General features: G+C 50.0%; 1 protein-coding gene across 3 annotated transcripts in view; it reads right to left on the bottom strand.

Moving 5' to 3' along the window:
* The window catches only part of tspan9a (tetraspanin 9a), a 174,571-nt gene that overhangs the window by 115,966 nt on the left and 39,260 nt on the right, over positions 1 to 19,345 (bottom strand). For all 3 annotated transcript variants that reach the window (XM_080191353.1, XM_080191354.1, XM_080191352.1), the window contains one exon: positions 15,107 to 15,150. Coding sequence is in view for 1 of the 3 variants with exons in the window: in XM_080191352.1 (XP_080047478.1) it covers positions 15,107 to 15,150 (44 nt within the window). In the remaining 2 variants the exon portion in view is untranslated. The remainder of the gene's footprint in view (positions 1 to 15,106; positions 15,151 to 19,345) is intronic.

Genomic DNA, 19,345 nt, shown 5'->3' with positions numbered 1-19,345 from the left:
GAAGAGACTGGATATATTTAAGCTAAGTCGGCAGAGGTTTGGGAACCAGGAGGGAACATTGGAGAGTAATATTGGGAGAGACCAACAGCGCTAAAATAGAGAGTAGTGAGTTACTCAGTGGAGTCAGAGTAAGGGCGGCACGGTGATTAGCACTACTGCCTCTCAGCACCAGGGACCCGGGTTCGATTCCCAGCTTTGGGTCACTGTCAGTGTGGAGTTTGCACATTCTCCCTGTGTCTGTCTGGATAGAGAGTGCAGCGGGGAAAAGAACGAGAGCTCACAGTGTGAACAGACTGGAGAAAATTGGCCCTTTTCATTAGAATTGAAAAAGTGAAGGAGAGGTTCAAAATCGCAAAGGATTTTAATAGGGGTTACCATAGAATCCCTACAGTGCAGAAGTAGGCCACTTGGCCCATCAAGTCTGCACTGACCACAATCCCACCCAGGCCCTATCTCCGTTGAGTTACTCTGCTCATCCCTCTAACCTATCACATCCTAGGACAGTAAGGGTTAATTTAGCACACCCAACCAACCTAACCCCCATATCATTGGACTCAAGGTTACTTAAATTAAAGGGTACTTAAAATTGGAAGTTAGAAAGTCATTAAAATAATCGGTAAGTAACAGGGAATAAAATTCCCGTACGGGTGGCACGGTAGCTCAGTGGGTTAGCGCTGCTGCCTCACAGCACCAGGGACCCGGGTTCGATTCCCGGCTCGGGTCACTGTCTGTGTGGAGTCTGCACATTCTCCTCGTGCCTGCGTGGGTTTTCTCCGGGTGCTCCGGTTTCCTCCCACAGTCCGAAGATGTGCGGGTTAGGTTAATCGGCCGTGCTAAAATTGCCCCTTAGTGTCCCGAGATGCGTAGGTTTGAGGGATTAGTGGGTAAAATATGCAGGGATCTGGGGGTAGGGCCTGGGTGGGATTGTGGTTGGTGTAGATTCGATGGGCCAAATGGCCTCTGTACTGTAGGGTTTCTATGATTTCCATGAAAGTTAAGATTGGCCAAAGAACAATGGGAGAAGTTGGGTGGATTGTTCAAATTTAGAGGGTTGTGGGGACTTGGAAATATCCAACTAGAGAGAATGAATATTCAGCATAAAAACCAGCCATTCACTCCAACTCCCCAGTGCCAGTGTTCAACTCCACAAGTTTATACTCCCCCCCCATTCCACTTAACTCATCTCAGCCTTTCAACATCTCTCTCTGTGGTTTCCTCCCACACTCCGATAGACACGCTGGTTAGTTACACTGGCCGTGCTAAATTCTCCCTCAGTGCACCCAAACAGGCGCCGGAGTGCGGCGACTAGGGGTTTTCACACTAACTTCACTGCAGTGTTAATGTAAGCCCATTTGTGAACACGAGTAAACAAACTTTAAAACTCTCTACGTCCCTTTTTCTCTCATATACGTTGCAGCAACAACTTGCATTTACGTAGCCACCATAATGTGACAAAACAACCCAGGGAGCTTCACAAGAACCAAACAAACCCTGAGAACGAGTCAACGCGAGGAGATACGGGGACAGGTAACCAAAAGAAATAACTTCCAAACAAGGAAGGACGGATAGAGAGGTGAAGAGGTGATGGAAGAGTGAGAAGGTAGGTGAAGGAATAGCCACTAATGGTGCCATGATTAAAGTTGATGATGGTCAAGTGACTAGAATTAGAGAAGCGGAGGGTTATAGGGCTGGAGGAGATTGAAGAAAGTCCCTACAGTACAGGAGGAGGCCATTTGGCCCATTGAGCCTGTACCACCCAGACCCTATCCCCGTAACCCCACATATTTACCCTGCTGATCCCCCAGATACTAGGGGCAATTTAGCATGGCCAATCAACCATATTTTTGGACTGTGGGGGGGGAAGTCCCCGCAGACATGGGGAGAATTCCACACCGTCAGTGACCCAAGGCCGGAACTGAACCCAGGTCCCCTGGCGCTGTGAGGTAGGAGTGCTATCCACTGTGCCACCGCGCTGCCCACTGTGCCACCGTGCCATCCCAGAGGGAGGAGGTTCAACACCATGGAAGTATTCAGAAACAAGCGTCTGACAAAGGGTCGCCTGGACTCGAAACGGCAGCTCTTTTCTCTCCTTACAGACGCTGCCAGACCCGCTGAGATTTTCCAGCATTCTCTCTTTTGGTTTCAGATTCCAGCATCCGCAATAATTTGCTATTTATCCAGTCTCAGCGATAGGGAATGATTGCAAACAAGAGGCAATAGTTTATCACAATCGCGCAGGAGATCACTTCTGGGTTTGATGAGGAGCTGTTTAGTTTGGTGGAAGCCTGACTAATATCTATCTTGTACTTGCGGTCCTTGGTTTTGGATTCTCTCACAGGGAGAGACACTCACTTCACATCCCCCCTGTCTACATCAACGAGGAAGAAGTAGAAAGGGCTGAGAGCTTCAGGTTTTTAGATCTGTCCTGGTCCCCCTCAAGCCGACACTATAGTCAAGAAAGCCCCACCAATGCCTCTCCTTTCTCAGAAGACTAAGCAAATTTGGCATGTCAGCTACGACTCTCACCAATTTTTATAGATGCACCATAGAAAGCATTCTTTCTGGTCATATCACAGCTTGGTAATGGGCTCCTGCTCTGCCCAAGACCGCAAGGAACTACAAAAGGTCATGAATGTAGCCCAATCCATCACACAAACCAGCCTCCCATCCATTGACTCTGTCTACACTTCCTGCTGCATCGACAAAGCAGCCAGCATAATTAAGGATCCCACGCATCCCAGACATTCTCTCTTCCATCTCCTTCCTTTGGAAAAAAAAGATACAAAAGTCTGTACTCAAGGCTCAAGAACAGCTTCTTTTGAATGGACCTATCTCGCATTAAGTTGATCTTTCTCTACACCCTAGCTGTGACTGTAACACTACATTCTGCACTCTCTCCTTTCCTTCTCTACGAACGGTATGCTTTGTCTGTGTAGCACGCAAGAGTCAATACTTTTCACTGTATGCTAATACGTGTGACAATAATAAATCAAATCAAAATCTACCCTTTCCAACCCAATCATCATTTTAAAGGCCTCCAACAGGTCATCAATAAAGTTGAGGAGCCCCAGTCAGTTCAATCGTCCTCCAGAGCTGTGAGCAGTATCCAGCAGGAGGGTCAGGGGTCAAGGCACGACAAGGGGAAGATTCTTTCAGAGGGACAGCACAGACAGAGAGGGGCCAAATGGCCTCCGGTGCTGGAAAATGTGCCGATTGTATCTTAAATGTCACATCTTGGCACATACCACAGCTTGGCATGTCTATCACCTATCAGTGTGCTCACTGCTGTCATTCCACTGACATTCACATTCTGGCAAAAATATCCCTTCAAAAGTCCAACTGTTGAATGGGCCAGTGGAGGAGGAAATTCGGGATTTACCTCGGGCACAAGGCAAAGGGAACAGCAACTTCAGAGCTCTCACCGGCTACAGATTCATACACAAACTATTCTGACCCGGAGGTTGCCGGAACTGCAGAACGTTCACAGGCCTCACTTGGCACAAAGGCACCCATTAACCCTCGGAGGGAACTCGGTCATTGCAGCCGGGATCGGAGTGAGGTTACTGGACGCTGCCTGCCATCTGGTGGCCGCTGGCTGAAAGCTCAGACACAAACCCATCTCAGGGGATTTTGCGGCACCTCAGCAAGGGTGCAGCGACGAACGTCTCGTTCGCCGACCAAACGGCATCTGGACGGTCACAACTCTGATCGGCAAGACACGCAGAGAGCCTCAGAGCTCCTGCGCAGCCATCTGTTTCTCATGTGGGCCTTCAGACACTAAAGGAGCGTCAACAGGAAAGGTCAAACCAACATGAATGTTGGGGGGGGGGGGTGGTGGATCAGTAAGTTCACAGATGACACATGAATTGGCGATGTGGTAAATAGCAAGCAGGAAAGCCTTAGATTACAGGGCGATTTAGACGGGCAGAACGGCAGCAAATGGAATTTAACCCTGAAAAAAGTGGGAGGTGATGCATTTTGGGAGGACGAACAAGGCAAGAGAATTCACAATGAATGGTACAAAGTACAGAGGGGCACTGGGGTGCGTGTCCGCAGGTCCCTGAAGGCAGCAGGATAGGTGGATAAGGTGGTTAGGAAGGCATAGGAGTCGAAATTTGCTGATGACACCAAGATTGGGGGAACGGCAAATTGTGCGGAGGGTGTGGAGAGTCTGCAGAAGGATCTAGATAGGCTGGGCGAATGGGCCAGGAACTGGCAAATGGAATTTAATGTTGGCAAGTGTGAGGTGGTCCACTTTGGTAGGAAGAATGGTAGGAAGGACTATTACTTACGTGGCGAAAAACTGCAGCAGGCGACGGTGCAGAGGGACCTCGGGGTCCTTGTGCATGAGTCGCAAAAACCCAGGCTCGAAGGGCTAGATGGCCTACTCCTGCTCCTATTTCTTATGTTCTTATGCTTGCCTTTATTAGCTGAGACACTGAATACAAGAGCGGGGAGGTTATGATGGAGCTGCGTAAAACACTGGTGAGGCCACAGCGAGAGCACTGTGAGCAGTTCCGGTCTCCACACTGTAGGAAGGCTGTGATGGCACTGGACGGGGTGCGGAGGGGGTTCACCAGGACGCTGCCTGGGCTGGGAGTGTTTCAGCGATGGAGAGAGGCTGGTTAGACCGGGATTGTTTTCCTCGGAGCAGAGAAGGCTGAGGGGGGACCGGAGGTGGGGTGTACAAAGTGATGAGGGACACGGATAGGGTAATTAGGAGGGAACTTTTCCCCTTAGCAGAGAGGGAAATAAGGGAAGGGGCAGGAGGTTTATAGGAGAACTGAGGAGAAGCATTTTCACCCAGAGGGCGGTGAGAGTCTGGAACTCGCTGCCTAAAGGGTGGTAGAGGCAGGAACCCTCTCAATATTTAAGTATTTAAATGAGCATTTGCATTGCTGCAGTACACAAGGCTACGGACCTGGAAAATGGGATTAGAATAGATAGGTGTTTGATGGCCAGCACAGAGACGATGGGCTGAAGGGGTTCTTTCTGTGCTGTAAAACCCTTTGTCTATGACCCCATGACTAATATTTCAGGTTTGCTGGCCAGCAAGCATTGCCCATCCCTAACTGCCCTTGAACTGAGAGGCATTGCTGTGGCTCTGGGGTCACAGGTAGGCCAGACCGGGTAAGGACAGCAGATTTCCTTTAAAAAAGGACATCAGTGACCCAGATGACCATAAGAAGCAGGCCACTCAGCCCATCGAGTCTGCTCCGCCATTCAATAAGATCATAGCTGATCTGATGTGATAATCCTCGTCTCCACTTTCCCGTCTTGTCCCCATCACCCTCGAGCCCCTTACTGATTAAAACTCTGTCTATCTCAGCCTTGAACATACTCAGTGACCCCCCCCGAAGCCTCTACAGCCCCTCTGCGGTAAAGCATTCCGCAGATTCACTCCCCTCTGAGTGAAGAAATTCCTCCTCATCTCTGTCCTCGATGGGTGACCCCCCTCAGTCTGAGATTCCACCCTCTGGTCCCAGACTCTCCTCCACGGGGAAACAGCCTCTCAGCATCGACCCGGTCAAGACCCCGAGAATCCGATATGTCTCAATAAGGTCGCCTGAACAAGTCGGGGTTTGTGCATCAGTCTGACTGCTGCACTTTTATAGAGGGAACATTTTTAATTACCGACGCATTTCTAATCAAACAGCAAATGAATTCTGTCACTTCAGCCGCACCCCCTGGGTCCTCAGTGTCATTGGCAATAATGCCAACCTTGCCAATGATGGCTACCAAGACCTGGAGACAACCTTCATGTAAAGTTTAAAGTTTATTTATTCATCACAAGTAGGCTTAATTAATGAAGTTACTCCGAAAATCCCCTAGTCGCCACACTCCGGCGCCCGTCCGGGTACACCGAGGGAGAATTTGGCACGGCCAATCCACCCCAACAAGAACTATCGGTCATAGCCTGAGGATAAGGGGGTAAAGCTTTTAGAACTGAGCTGAGGAGAGGGTGGGGAATGTGTGGAATTCACTCCCACAGAAAGTAGCTGAGGCCAAAACGTTGTGTGATTTCAAGAAGAAATTAGATATCGCTCTTGGAGCTAAAGGGATTGAGGGATATGGGGGAAGGGGGGATTAGGATATTGAATTTGATGAACAGCCACGATCAAAATGAACGGCAGAGCAGGCTCGAACGGCCAAACAGCCCCTTCCTGCCTATACTTCTACGTTTCTCTGTCTTTCGGACTGAGAGGGGAAACCGGAGCACCCGGCGGAAACCCCTGCAGACACGGGGAGACCGCGCAAACCCCACACAGACAGTGACCCGAGCTGGGAATCGAACCCAGGTCCCTGGCGCTGTGAGGCAGCAGCGCTAACCACCGCGCCACCCCAAACTGACCAACGCGCCACTCGAGCCGGGGTACAGGATACCAGCGATCTGCCCCGTCTTAATAACTCAGGTTAAACTTCAACATTCAAAACAGCGATGGAGAAAGGCAGCGATGTCAATTTCTTAAACGAACTACGGAGTTAATCCAAACATATTTCAGCAAGTCCCGGCCCGTTCATTCCCTCAGTACACGATTCCCAATCCGAACAACGCTGAATGGAAATCCCTGATCCGAAGGCCCGTTTATCGGACGATAAATTCCAGCCCGAGTCCAAAAACAGCACTAGTCAGAAACTCAGTCAGAGAAACAGCCGTGAAGTTGTTTTTGTTGCGAATCATTCACTGCAGGAATGAGGGGGAGAAACGGATCCAGTGTTTGGCGCTTATTTAAAATTAGTTTTGCCAACAAGCTCAGGTTCGAGCACAACATTCTTTCAAGCCGAGCGCAGCCAGGGAACCGTCACAGTTCAGGAGATTTTGGACCGAGTTTGGGTCCTCTTGGCAGCGCACCGGCACACCCTTCATCACCGGGACTGGCCCCCATCCCCGCTCCCACCGCCAAACAATACACACTGACCCTCCGCCACGCGGACAAAAAGTGTCCTGGTGACCAGCGTCAGGTCACAAATACGACCGAGTCCCAGGCTGATTATAGCAGGTTCAGAGAGGGGGTGAAATCATAGAATCCCTACAGTACAGAAAGAGGCCATTCGGCCCATCGAGTCCGAACTGACAACAATCCCACCCCCAAACCACAACCCCACATGCTTACCCCGCTAATCCCTCTAACCTACACACCCTAGGGCACTAAGGGGCAATTTCTTAGCATGGCCAATCAACCTAACCCCCACATCTTTGGACTGTGGGAGGAAACCGGAGCAACCCCACGGAAGGTAGAGGAGATGGCCCAGTGGTATTATCGCTGGACCATTAATTCAGAAACTCAGCTAACATTCTGGGGACCCCGGTTCGAATCCCGCCACGGCAGATGGTGGAATTTGAATTCAACAAAAAGGAAAATATTTGGAATTAAGAATCTACTGGTGACCATGAAACCATTGTTGTAAAAACCCATCTGGTTCACTCATGTCCCTTCAGAGAAGGAAATCTGCCGTCCTTACCCGGTCTGGCCTACATGTGACTCCAGAGCCACAGCAATGTGAGTGACTCTCAACTGCCCCTGGACAACTAGGGGCGGGCAATAAATGCTGGCCACGAAGAATGATTTAAGAAAAAGACGCAAGGAGAACGTGCAATCTCCACACAGACGGTGACCCGAGCCGGGAATCGAACCCGGGTCCCTGGCAGTGTGAGGCAGCAGTGCTGACCACGGTGCCACCTATACAGCAAAAGCAAAGTGAAACAAAGAGTATGGAAAGAGGGTGGCAGCGAACATGAAGGGGAATCTCCAAAGTTCTCTCCACTCATATAAATGGGAAAAGGAGCAGGCTGAGTGCGGGCCTCAAAGCGACTGGAAATGTAACCGAGGTTTTAAATTAATATGGGGAGGTGGCAGCAGAGTGGTATTGTCACTGGACTAATAAAACCAGAGACTCAGGGCAATGCTCTGGGAAACTGGGGTTCGAATCCCACAACGGCAGATGGCGGAATTTGAATTCAATTAAAAAATATCTGGAATTAAGAAGCTACTGATGACTATGAAACCAATTGTCAATTGTTGGAAAAATCCATCTGGTTCACTGATATCCTTTAGGGAAGGAAATCTGCCATCCTTACCCGGTCTGGCCTACATGTGACTCCAGAGCCACAGCAACGTGGCTGACTCTCAGATGCCATCGGGCAATTAGGGATGGGCGATAAATACTGGCCCAGCCGGCGATGCCCGGGTCCCTAAAAACTGGATTAAAAAAGTACTTTGCATCTGTCTTGACCAGTGGAGGTGATGCTGCCCAGGTCATGGTGAAGGAGGAGGTGATGATTTGATAAGGTTCTGGGGTGAGATGGACGCGAGGAGAATGAGGGGAGTGAGAGGGGAACAAGCGGAGGCACTGCCCATGATCTATCAGTCTTCCTTAAACTCACGGATGGTGCCAGAGGACTAGAGAATTGCAAATATTATTATTGAAAAATTACTGTGAAGATAAGCCCAACAGTTGCAGCCCGATTAGTTTAACTTTTTTTTTGTTAAACTTCTAGAAACAATAATCTGGATCAAAATTGGGCAAATGTGGTTTAATTTTTAAAGTAAAGCCAGCCTGGCACACTGGCTAGCACTGCTGCCTCACAGTGCCAGGGACCCAGTTTCGATTTCTGGCTTTGGTCACTGTCTGTGCGGAGTGTGCACATTCTCCCCATGTCTGGGTGGGTTTTCTCCTGGCGCCCCCGTTTCCTCCCACAGTCTGAAAGACTGTGCTGGTTAGGGTGCTAAATTCTCCCTCAGTGTACCCGAACAGGTGCCGGAGTGTGGTGACTGGGGGATTTTCACAGTAACTTCATTGCAGTGTTACAATGTAAGCCGACTTGTGACACTAATAAATAAACTTGAAAACAAAGCCGTAAAAAAAAAACCAGGTTAAAGAGGAAGTTAAAAGCTTGGCAAACAACTGACATTAGTTTAAAACTCTGTGGCTGGAACCTCCTCGCCCGCCAGGGAATCGGAAACAGCACAGGCCAGGGCGCGACAACGGAAATCTCCACTGATCTCAGGCGGGAGTTTCCAGTCTCGCCAGAGTGAGGCGGTAAAATCCTGCCCAGGGAGTGCGCGCAATGAGAAAACGACTTCTTACACAGGAATGTTAAAACGTCCTTGTGAAGGACAGTCGGTTCCCAGACCGGATAAAGATAAGCCTGCCGTCCTGATAAAGTTTGGCAGTAATCCAATTTAAAACACTTGTACCCGATTTAATGAAGAGCTGTTAAAATTTTAATTAACCACAAGTTTTGCTGACTGTTTCTTTCAAATTCGGTTAACCGGCAAACTTCGGAACTTGGAAACTGTTGTGAAGGAGAAAAAGATGAGCCACAAGACAGACTGTGTGAGGGACATCATCCAAAATCTCAAATGTCTCGGAAGAACTAAGATGTGCAAAGGGTTAGGTTGATTGGCCAAGCCTACTGTCGGGGGGGGCGGGGGCTAGATACGAGGCTAGATACGTAAATACGAGGGATTCCGGGAATAGGGCCTGGGTGGGATTGTGGTCGGTGCTGACTCGATGGGCCGAATGGCCTCTTTCTACACTGTAGGGACTTCATGATGTCTGTGAATTGGAATTTAATCTAAAATGTGGGTAAAGATGAAACAGAGCTAACAAAAGAACCTCATTTCAATGCATTTACATAAAATTAATGGGGCTTCCCCTCCCCTTATCCACTACCACCACCCCCAACCCCCACCCCCCATCCACCACCACCCCCCACCCCACCCCCCATCCACCCCCAACCCCCATCCACCACCGCCACCACCCCCACCCCCCATCCCCCATCCACTCCCACCACCAACACAACATTAGGAATTCTCCCTCACCAAGTGCCGGGGGAACTCCTTTGGAGTATGCATTGCTTTGGGGGGGGGGGGTTTCCCCTTCCCCGTGCGCATGTGGTGGGGTGTGGGTGAGGGTTCGCCCATGTCCATGGAGCAGGAGGTGAGGGAGGGGATCCCCCTTGTTCATGGGGACCCTGGGGGAGTCCCCCTGATCCACAAGGGGGGGGGGGGGGGGAGCGGATCCCCCGTGTCTCTCTCTGCGAGTGGGGAGAGTCCCTCGTGTCCGTTGGGAGTGGGGGGGTAATTCTGTGTCCGTGATGGCGAGAAGTGGGAGTGACCCATATCCCCGAGGGGGCGGGGGCAGCTCCCTGTGTCTGTGGGGGGGTGGGGCAGATCCACATCTCCAATGGGGCGGGGGGGGGAGGGAATGTTTGAGTGGCCTGTGCCTGTGGGAGGTGTTCGGGGGCAGGTGGAGGGGGTAGTTATCCTTTGTTTTATATCAGATCCTTGATATAAGATAGTTAAGGAAGCCCCACCAACGCCTCTACTTTCACAGAAGACTAAGGAAATTTGGCATGTCCGCTACGACTGTCACCAACTTTTACAGATACACCATAGAAAGCATTCTTTCTGGTTGTGTCTCAGCTTGGGATGGGCTCCTGCTCTGCCCAAGACCGCAAGGAACTACAAACGATCCTAAATGTAGCCCAATCCATCACGCAAACCAGCCTCCCATCCATTGACTCTGTCTACACTTCCCACTGCCTCAGAAAAGCAGCCAGCATAATTAAGGACCCCACACACCCCGGACATTCTCTCTCCCACCTTCTTCTACCAGGGAAAAGATACAAAAGTCTGAGGTCCCGTACCAACCAACTCAAGAACAGCTTCCTCCCTGCTGCTGTCAGACTTTTGAATGGACCTACCTCGCATTAAGTTGATCTTTCTCTACACCCTAGCTATGACTGTAACACTACATGCTGCACCCTCTCCTTTCCTTCTCTACGAACAGTATGCTTTGACTGTACAGTACACAAGAAATAATACTTTTCACTGTATGCTAATACATGTAACAATAATAAATCAAATCACATCAAATCATTGCAGTGTTAATGTAAACCGACTTGTGGCACTAATAAATAAACTTCTGGAGTTGGAATTGTGGAATATGTTGACTTGTGCGGCTACTTCAAGCACTCAAAGGGGAAATTTACCTGAATTTCTAAGAGATAAAGAAAATCAAATCAAACAAGGCTAAATTTAGAAACAGTCTCGGGTTCTTCCTCAGAATCAAAACGGAGGTTTGTGTTTGGAAGAAGCCAGTCAGAACAAAAACAAAGCCTGGTAAAGCTGAACAACACCACTGTTCGAATTCAGGATCATTTTCAAATTAGAAAGTCAGGCGCAATCTCGTCAGGTCCTTTGGAGAAAATTAGATTGTATTTCAGAGAGGAAAAAACAAACAGAGTTTCAGAATTAATCCGGGAATCAAAGGGGAATGTTTAATTCCTGTTTTAAAGGTATTATAAAGAGGTGATTGGTTTTTAAAGTCTCTCCCCCAGTGTGTACACACCAGACTCACTCCCCTCCCCCAGCGTGTACACACCAGACTCACTCCCCTCCCCCAGTGCGTACACACTAGAGTCACTCCCCTCCCCCAGTGCGTACACACCAGACTCACTCCCCTCCCCCAGTGCGTACACACCAGACTCACTCCCCTCCCCCAGTGCGTACACACCAGAGTCACTCCCCTCCCCCAGTGCGTACACACCAGACTCACTCCCCTCCCCCAGCGTGTACACACCAGACTCACTCCCCTCCCCCAGCGTGTACACACCAGACTCACTCCCCTCCCCCAGCGTGTACACACCAGACTCACTCCCCTCCCCCAGCGTGTACACACCAGACTCACTCCCCTCCCCCAGCGTGTGTACACCGAGTCACTCCCCTCCCCCAGCGTGTACACACCAGGCTCACTCCCCTCCCCCAGCGTGTACACACTAGACCCACTCCCCTCCCCCAGCGTGTACACAGAGTCCCCCTCCCTCAGTGTGTACACGTGGTACAGCCTCCCCCTATCCGTGTACAGCAAAGTCCCTGATAGCAACCATGGTTTAAGCGGAGGGATAGGGCGGAGGAGCGGAGGGATAGAGTGGAGGGGCGGAGGGATAGAGCGGAGGGGCAGAGCGGAGGGGCGGAGGGATAGAGCGGAGGGGCGGAGGGATAGAGCGGAGGGGCGGAGGGATAATGGAGTGATAAAAAGTGGAGGGATCGAGTGCGGGGTGTCAGAAGCGGAGTTTATTTTGTCTTGCTCTGGATGGTGGGTGTGGCCGTTCCGATTAAGTTTCTTATCAATGATCTCTTCCGGGTTATTGATTTTGGGAATGTGAGGTTGTTTAAGATGTTTGGGTTCCTTTCTTGTTGGAGCTTATCGGGTCCCAGCCGCGACTCTGGTTAACCGCCAGCCCAAGGCTGGATCTTTCCTGGGTCCGGCTCTGAGGTCAAGAAACGGCGATGGAACCTGTTCGCCACAGAGCCTCGGGGAACACACCGCTGACCCAACAGAGCCTCGGGGAACACACTGCTGACCCAACAGAGTCGCGGGGAACACACCGCTGACCCAACAGAGTCGCGGGGAACACACCGCTGACCCAACAGAGTCTCGGGGAACACACCGCTGACCCAACAGAGCCTCGGGGAACACACCGCTGACCCAACAGAGCCTCGGGGAACACACCGCTGACCCAACAGAGCCTCGGGGAACACACCGCTGACCCAACAGAGCCTCGGGGAACACACCGCTGACCCAACAGAGCCTCGGGGAACACACTGCTGACCCAGCGATGGAGGGAAGGCTGTTCGTCAAGCAGGTGGAGGTGGCTGGACCTAGGCCACTACGAAAGGTCTGCCTGACGTCCTGGGACTGAGATATTGGCCTCCAACCAACCGCCACCCGTGGGCCAGTGGAGCGGTTTCGCTGTTTGTGCGAGCTTTATCAATGTTCCTCGGGCGAACAATGCCTGAATGTGGAGATCAGTCACCCAATGCCACAGCTTTCTGCTCCTGTGCCAATGTAATGAGCTTGGCATTACTGACTGAATTCCTCAGGGATTAGGGATCTTGAACTGTCAGGACCATTAATCCCAGTTTAATTATACTGTAGATATCAGGTTTCTGCCTTTTCCCTCTTTCTAGGGAGTTAGCCCAAAATGTCAATACTCGGGAACACTTTCCTTTAAAAAAGAAAATCGCTGCAAAAGCCATTAATCTCGCGGTTAAACTAGGAGCCCTCAGAAACCTTGGCAGTTGGAATATTTACATTCCCTCAGAGGCCTTGGCTTCCATTCAGCGGGAAAGGAAATAGGAGATGTCCTTCCACGGGCAGCCGTCCCAGATTGAGCTGAATTATTCTTTGGGGGTTGTTTTAATATCTGGTTTTTTTCCCCCTCAATAAGCTGCTGGCAAACAGAACAATAACGGCAGTTGTCTTTGCCGCCGCCCAACACATACCAGGGTTCTCTCCCAATCCCGTCCGACCCTGCTGCCTGGAGATTTGGAGGGAGACTGGGCTGGAGCAGGAGGTATAAACACATCCACCACCGAGACTCTCGCAAACGTCGACTCTTGTTGCTTTCGGGAGGAATCTGACTGTTTTCCTAAAAGCGAGGTCCAGTTTTTGTTTCTCAAGCGGCGCTGTTGGTAATTAGAGCGCGTGTCCTCAAGTCTGAACCACCTGCACTTTGGCTCATTGCAAAGATGGGAAGGTAAGACCAAAGATTACACTTTGGCAGAGGGTGGGAGGGTTGCTAAGGGGAGGGGGAGGGGTAGGACAGTCGCTATGGGGAGGGGGGGGGTTGTGATGGGAGTCAGCAGGATGGTCACTATGGCGGGGGGTGCAGGGAGGTTGCAATGGGGAGGGACAGCAGGTTGCCGAGAGGGAGGTTGCCATGGAGTCAGCGGGATGGTCGCTATGGGGATGGGCAGGAGGTTGCCAAGCGGAGAGATGGGAGGTTGCTACGGAGAAGGCAGAGGGTGCTCCGGTTTCCTCCCAAAGACGTGCTGGTTAGGGTGGATTGACCGGGCTAAATTCTCCCTCAGTGTACCCGAACAGGTATTGGGGTATGGCGACTGAGGGGGGATTTTCACAGTAACTTCATTGCAGTGTTAATGTAAGCCTTACTTGTGACACTAATAAATAAACTTTACCTCTCCCCTCTCCCTCCTCCCGAGCTCTCCGTGTGAATCTGTCTATTCTATTGGTCTATATCTTTCTGAAGTCCTCCGTGCTTTTCCGTGCTCTGAAACTGAATCAAAGCTCAGATGATTCACATACATTGAAGTGAGTGATGGCCTTCTCACTGACGTTATTAAATATTCAGCGTGTATTAAATCTATTTAATCTTATTCATGGGGTCGCAGTTAGTGAACAAGCCCAATTTCAATCTTGTTGTCCATTGAGGTGAGGGAGAGCCAATCATGCTGCCCTCTCACCAGCCCAAGTTGCCCATCACTGATCCAGTCTCGAAATTCCTTTTTTTGTTCCATCACCATATTCATGATTTGATTTGATTTAATTTATTATTGTCACGTGGGGCAGCACGGTGGTCCAAAGTCTTTGATTGGAAATCACACATACAAGGTACGCAGTCAGGTGTAAGATACAAACACTTAAGACCACACTCAGAGACATCATCGAATCCCTACAGTGCAGAAGGGGGCCGTTCGCCCCATCAAGTCTGCACCAGCCACAATCCCACCCAGATCCTATCCCCGTAACCCCACATAATTACCCTGCCAATCCCCCTGACACTAATTTAACATGGCCAATCAACCTAACCCACATACCTTTGGGCTGTGGGAGGAAACCAGAGCACCTCGAGGAAACCCACGCAGACACGGGGAGAACGTGCAAACTCCAGACAGACAGTCACCCAAACCGGGAATCGAACCCGCGTCCCTGGTATTCTGAGGCAGCAGCGCTGACCATATATGAATGGACCCCTAAGATCAAATGATTGGGATACAAGGCGCAAACGCTTGAAACCTCACAGTCGATACGAGCAAGAAATGCTCAACAAGTTCAACCCCAAATCTGTGCCGGACAAAAGGTGTTTTCTGACAGGCAAATCCTTCACATGATAACCAGAAAAATAAACCGGGTAGAACTCTGCAGGAAAATAGAATTTCCACAGAATTTACAAGAAGAATAACTTGCTCGCAAATCAACCCTACTGGGAGTACAGAAACTCCAACTACAACTGGTTATCACAGCAAGATCTATCAGTAAACAAGAATTGAAATAAAATAAAGTGAATGCTCACCAAGTCTGCGTTGATTTTTAATGTGTCTCAGTCCGGCTTCACTCCTGAAATAAAGGACAGGCTCCCCGTCAACGTCATTTAAGCATTTTAATAATAATTGAACATCAGAGGTTTTCGGAAGTCTTAAAATAGAGTTCACAGAGGCTGCGATTATCCCAAATTAAAGCTTTGCAATCTGTAAACTTTTATGTCAGTGTTTAGAATATCCTCTAATTTTCAATTCCCAAACCACGTGCTCTCCGTTTCTGAGGAAGGATGTTCTTACTCTCGAGGGGGCACAGTGGAGATTTACCCGGCTGATCCTGGGGGTGGCGGGACGAGGAGAGACGGGACGGGTCAGGCAGCTTTGACAAAGGGTCATCTGGGCTCGAAACGTCAGCTCTTTTCTCTCCTTACAGACGCTGCCAGACCCGCTGGGATTTTCCAGCGTCTTCTCTTTTTGTTTCAGATTCCAGCATCCGCAGTAATTTGCTTTTATTTTGATTCCGTTAGGATTGTTTTCGCTGGAGTTCGGATGAATGGGGGTGGTGGGGGGGGGGGGGGGGGGGGAGGGGTGGGATCTCAGAGACTTATAAAATTCTAATGGGTCTAGACAGGGTGGATGCAGGGGGGATGTTCCCAATGGTGGGGGGAGTCCAGAACCAGGGGGTCACAGTCTGAGGATTCGGGGTAGACCATTTAGGATGGAGCTGAGGAGACATTTCTTCACCCAGAGAATGGTGAGCCTGTGGAATTCATTCCCACAGGAAGTAGTTGATGCCAAAACATTGAATGTATTCAAGAGGTGTCTGGATATAGCACTTGGGGCGAATGGGATCAAAGGTTATGAGGAGAAAGCAGGATTAGGCTATTGAGTTGGATGATCAGCCATTATCATGATGAATGGTGGAGCAGGCTCGAAGGGCCAAATGGCCTCCTTCTGCTCCTATCTTCCATATTTCTATGTGATAAGACAACAAATCCTCGTACCCCAGCTGCGTTTAGTAATTCTTGCTGGAGCAGAGGTCTTTTTTTAAACTTTATCCCAATCCAATCGAGTCAAATTAAAGCCAATTCAGGGTCCCAACAAGTTGGGACATTCCCGATCCAAGCTGGCAAGACAGGGCTCTTCACCTCCTGCCCTGGGCTTGATCTACATGATTGTAGATCGACTTGATCTACAAGCTGATTGGAGTAGGTGTAGCTCCTCCTCCGAGGCTCGATCTCATTTGCATCTTAGCCAAAAGGCCGAGAAGCGATAGATAGAGGTGAATCTTTCTAAACACTCGCTGAACAGTTAGGTTCAGCAGGGTGAAGTCTGGGCCAGGGGTGAGGGGTGCGCTTGTTTTTGGTACCTTTCGGTACATTTATTCCAACCAAAAAAAACCCCAATTCAAACTGAATCCAATTTGTCCCCACGAAAGGGACCGACACGATCCGAGACATTGCACTCTCTCCCGGGTTTCATCTCACTCTTCATCTGAGCCAAAAGCCGAGATGGTTTTAAAAAATTGTGTTGGATAAAGCTTCAGTTTAACTGGAGGCACAGTGATTAGAATCATAGAATCCCTACAGTGCAGGAGGAGGCCATTCGGCCCACCGAGTCTGCACTGACCACAGTCCCACCCCAGGCCCTGTTCCCATAACCCCACATATTTACCCTGCTAATCCCCTGATACTAAGGGAGAATTCAGCACGGCCAATCAGCCTAACCCGTACATCTTTGGACTGTGGGAGGAAACCGCAGCACCCAGAGGAAACCCACGCAGATACAAGGAGAACGTGCAGACTCCACACACACAGTGACCCGAGCCGGGAATCGAACCCGGGGTCCCTGGCGCCGTGAGGCAGCAGTGCTAACCCACTGTGCCACTTGAGCTAGGTTAGTACTTGGACAGGAGATGGTTAGGAAATACCAGGCTAAACGAGTTTTCCCTGGTGGTTAGGATTTGGTGCACTTGCTGCTGTGGCCTGGGTTCGATTCCTGGTTAGAGAATGACACACCGCACAGTAACCAGAGCCCAGCGCGAGCAGTGGTTCTATTTTCAGTCTTTCATATGACCTGGGTGTCGCTGGCTGGGCCAACATTTATTGCCCACTCACTGATACTCAGGGGGAGATAGGGACACAGCGGGAATGGCACTCGATTAGCCAGCTATGGGGGCCTCAGGTTCAGATCCCGCCATGGCAACTGGTAAAATTTAAATTCAATCAAAAAATTTGGAATTAAACAAAGGTTTGTCTCAGTCATGGTGACAATGAAATGATGGGTTACTCATGTCCTTTAGGGAAGGAAATCTGTCATCCTTATCCAGTCTGGCCTACATGTGACTCCAGAGCCACAGCAATGAGGTTGACTTTAGTTGGGTATAGAGGGGTACGGGCCAAAAACGGGCAACTGGAACTAGCTTTGGGGGTTTTAAAAAAAAACAGCATGGACAAGTTGGACCGAAGGGCCTGTTTCCATGCTGTAAACCTCTATGACTCTCAGCTGCCCTCTGAACTATATTAAACCTGTATAGACTTGAAGAGTAACCAAAGTGGGTGGATCACCCAGCACATCGACCTAGGCCTAACAGCATTGTGGGTGTACCTACGCCTCAGGGCTGCAGTGGTTCAAGATGGCAGCTCACCATCACCTTCCCGAGAGAAACTAGGGATGGGCGATAAATACTGGCCCAGCCAGTGAAGCCCACATTCTGTGAACAAATAAAAAGACAACTCCATCCCCAGCAACGTCTGCCAGGCACAAAGTCAATGACTGTTCTCTGGGTAAGGTGGGAGCTCCCTCAGTGATGTGACCTACAGGGGACCTTCAGTTCCAGGGCTGATCTCATATTCCTCTTAAAGTCAATTCACTCGTCAACTTCTGCTTATTGGTGTCGCTGTACATCCAAGAGCCCTTCAGAAGGTGCAAAACCCAATAGTGCATTACACGATGGAGTATCTGAAATAGGGGTGGCAAAGTGGTTAGCGCTGTTGCCTCACAGCGCCCGGGACCCGGTTTCGATTCCCGGCTCGGGTCACCGTCTGTGTGGAGCCTGCACATTCTCCCCGTGTCTGCGTGGGTTTCCTCCCACAGTCTTGGTCACGCTAAATTCTCCCTCAGTGTATCCGAACAAGCGCCAGAGTGTGGCAACGAGGGGATTTTCACAGGAGCCTTCTCGTTATGCTAACGAGTAAACTTTAAACTTTTAGGAAACTTTAAACAGGCTCGCCATGCCCCTGTGTGAAATCTGTAATCACTGACTCTAGTGAAGGAACACCAATGTTTCCAGCCATCCTTCAAAAACAAACCAAAATATTTACTATGAACACTGGCAATAGTGGCGGATCGGCAGAAAAATAGGAAACATAGAAACTAGAACAGAAATAGGCCATTCAGCCCTTCAAACCTGCTGCCCCATTCATTCATCTGACCATCCAACTCAATACCCTATTCCCACGTTTGTCCCAAAATCTTTGGTCCCCAAGTGCTATATCTAAAAGCTTCTTGAATACATTCAATGTTTTGGCATCAACGACTCCCTGTGGCAATGAATTCCACAGGCTCACCGGGTGATGAAATGTCTCCTCACCTCCGTCCTAAATGGTCTACCCCCAATCCTCAGGCTGTGACCCCCTGGTTCTGGACTCCCCCCACCATCGGGAACATCCCCCCCCCCCCGCAGCCACCCTGTCTAGTCCTGTTAGAATTTTATAGGCTTCTGTGAGACTTTCCTCTCATTTTTCTGAACTCCAGTGCATACAATCCTAACCGACTCAATCTCCCCTCATACGTCAGACCCACCACCCCAGCAATCAGCCCGGTAAATCTCCGCTGCCACTCCCTCGAGAGCAAGAGCATCCTTTCTCGGAAAAGGAGGCCAAAACTGCACATAATATTCTAGGCGTGGCCTCACCAAGGCCCCTGTATAATTGCATCAACAACATCCCTGCTCCTGTAATCGAAACCTCTCGCAATGAAGGCCAACGTGCCATTTGCCTTCTTTACCGCCTGCTGCACTTGCATGGTTACCTTCAGTGACGCTCCCTCTTTCTCAATTTATATCCATTCAGATAATAATCTGCCTTCCTGCTAATGTTACCAAAGTGGATAACCTCACACTTACCCATATTTACTGCATACTGTCAATCTCTCGCTCTTTTATCCTCCCAGTTCCACTTGAAGTGGAAACGGTCGAGAGCTTCACGTTGTTAGGTGTCCAGATCACCAACCACCTTTCCTGGTTCCCCCACGCTGACACTAAGCCCCACCAA

This window comes from Carcharhinus amblyrhynchos, chromosome 6, assembly GCF_965287045.1.
Source record: "Carcharhinus amblyrhynchos chromosome 6, sCarAmb.v2.hapA, whole genome shotgun sequence".
Classification (NCBI taxonomy): Eukaryota; Metazoa; Chordata; class Chondrichthyes; order Carcharhiniformes; family Carcharhinidae; genus Carcharhinus; species Carcharhinus amblyrhynchos.
Note: the sequence above shows the minus strand (reverse complement) of the source record. Positions and strands in the feature narration are given on the sequence as shown.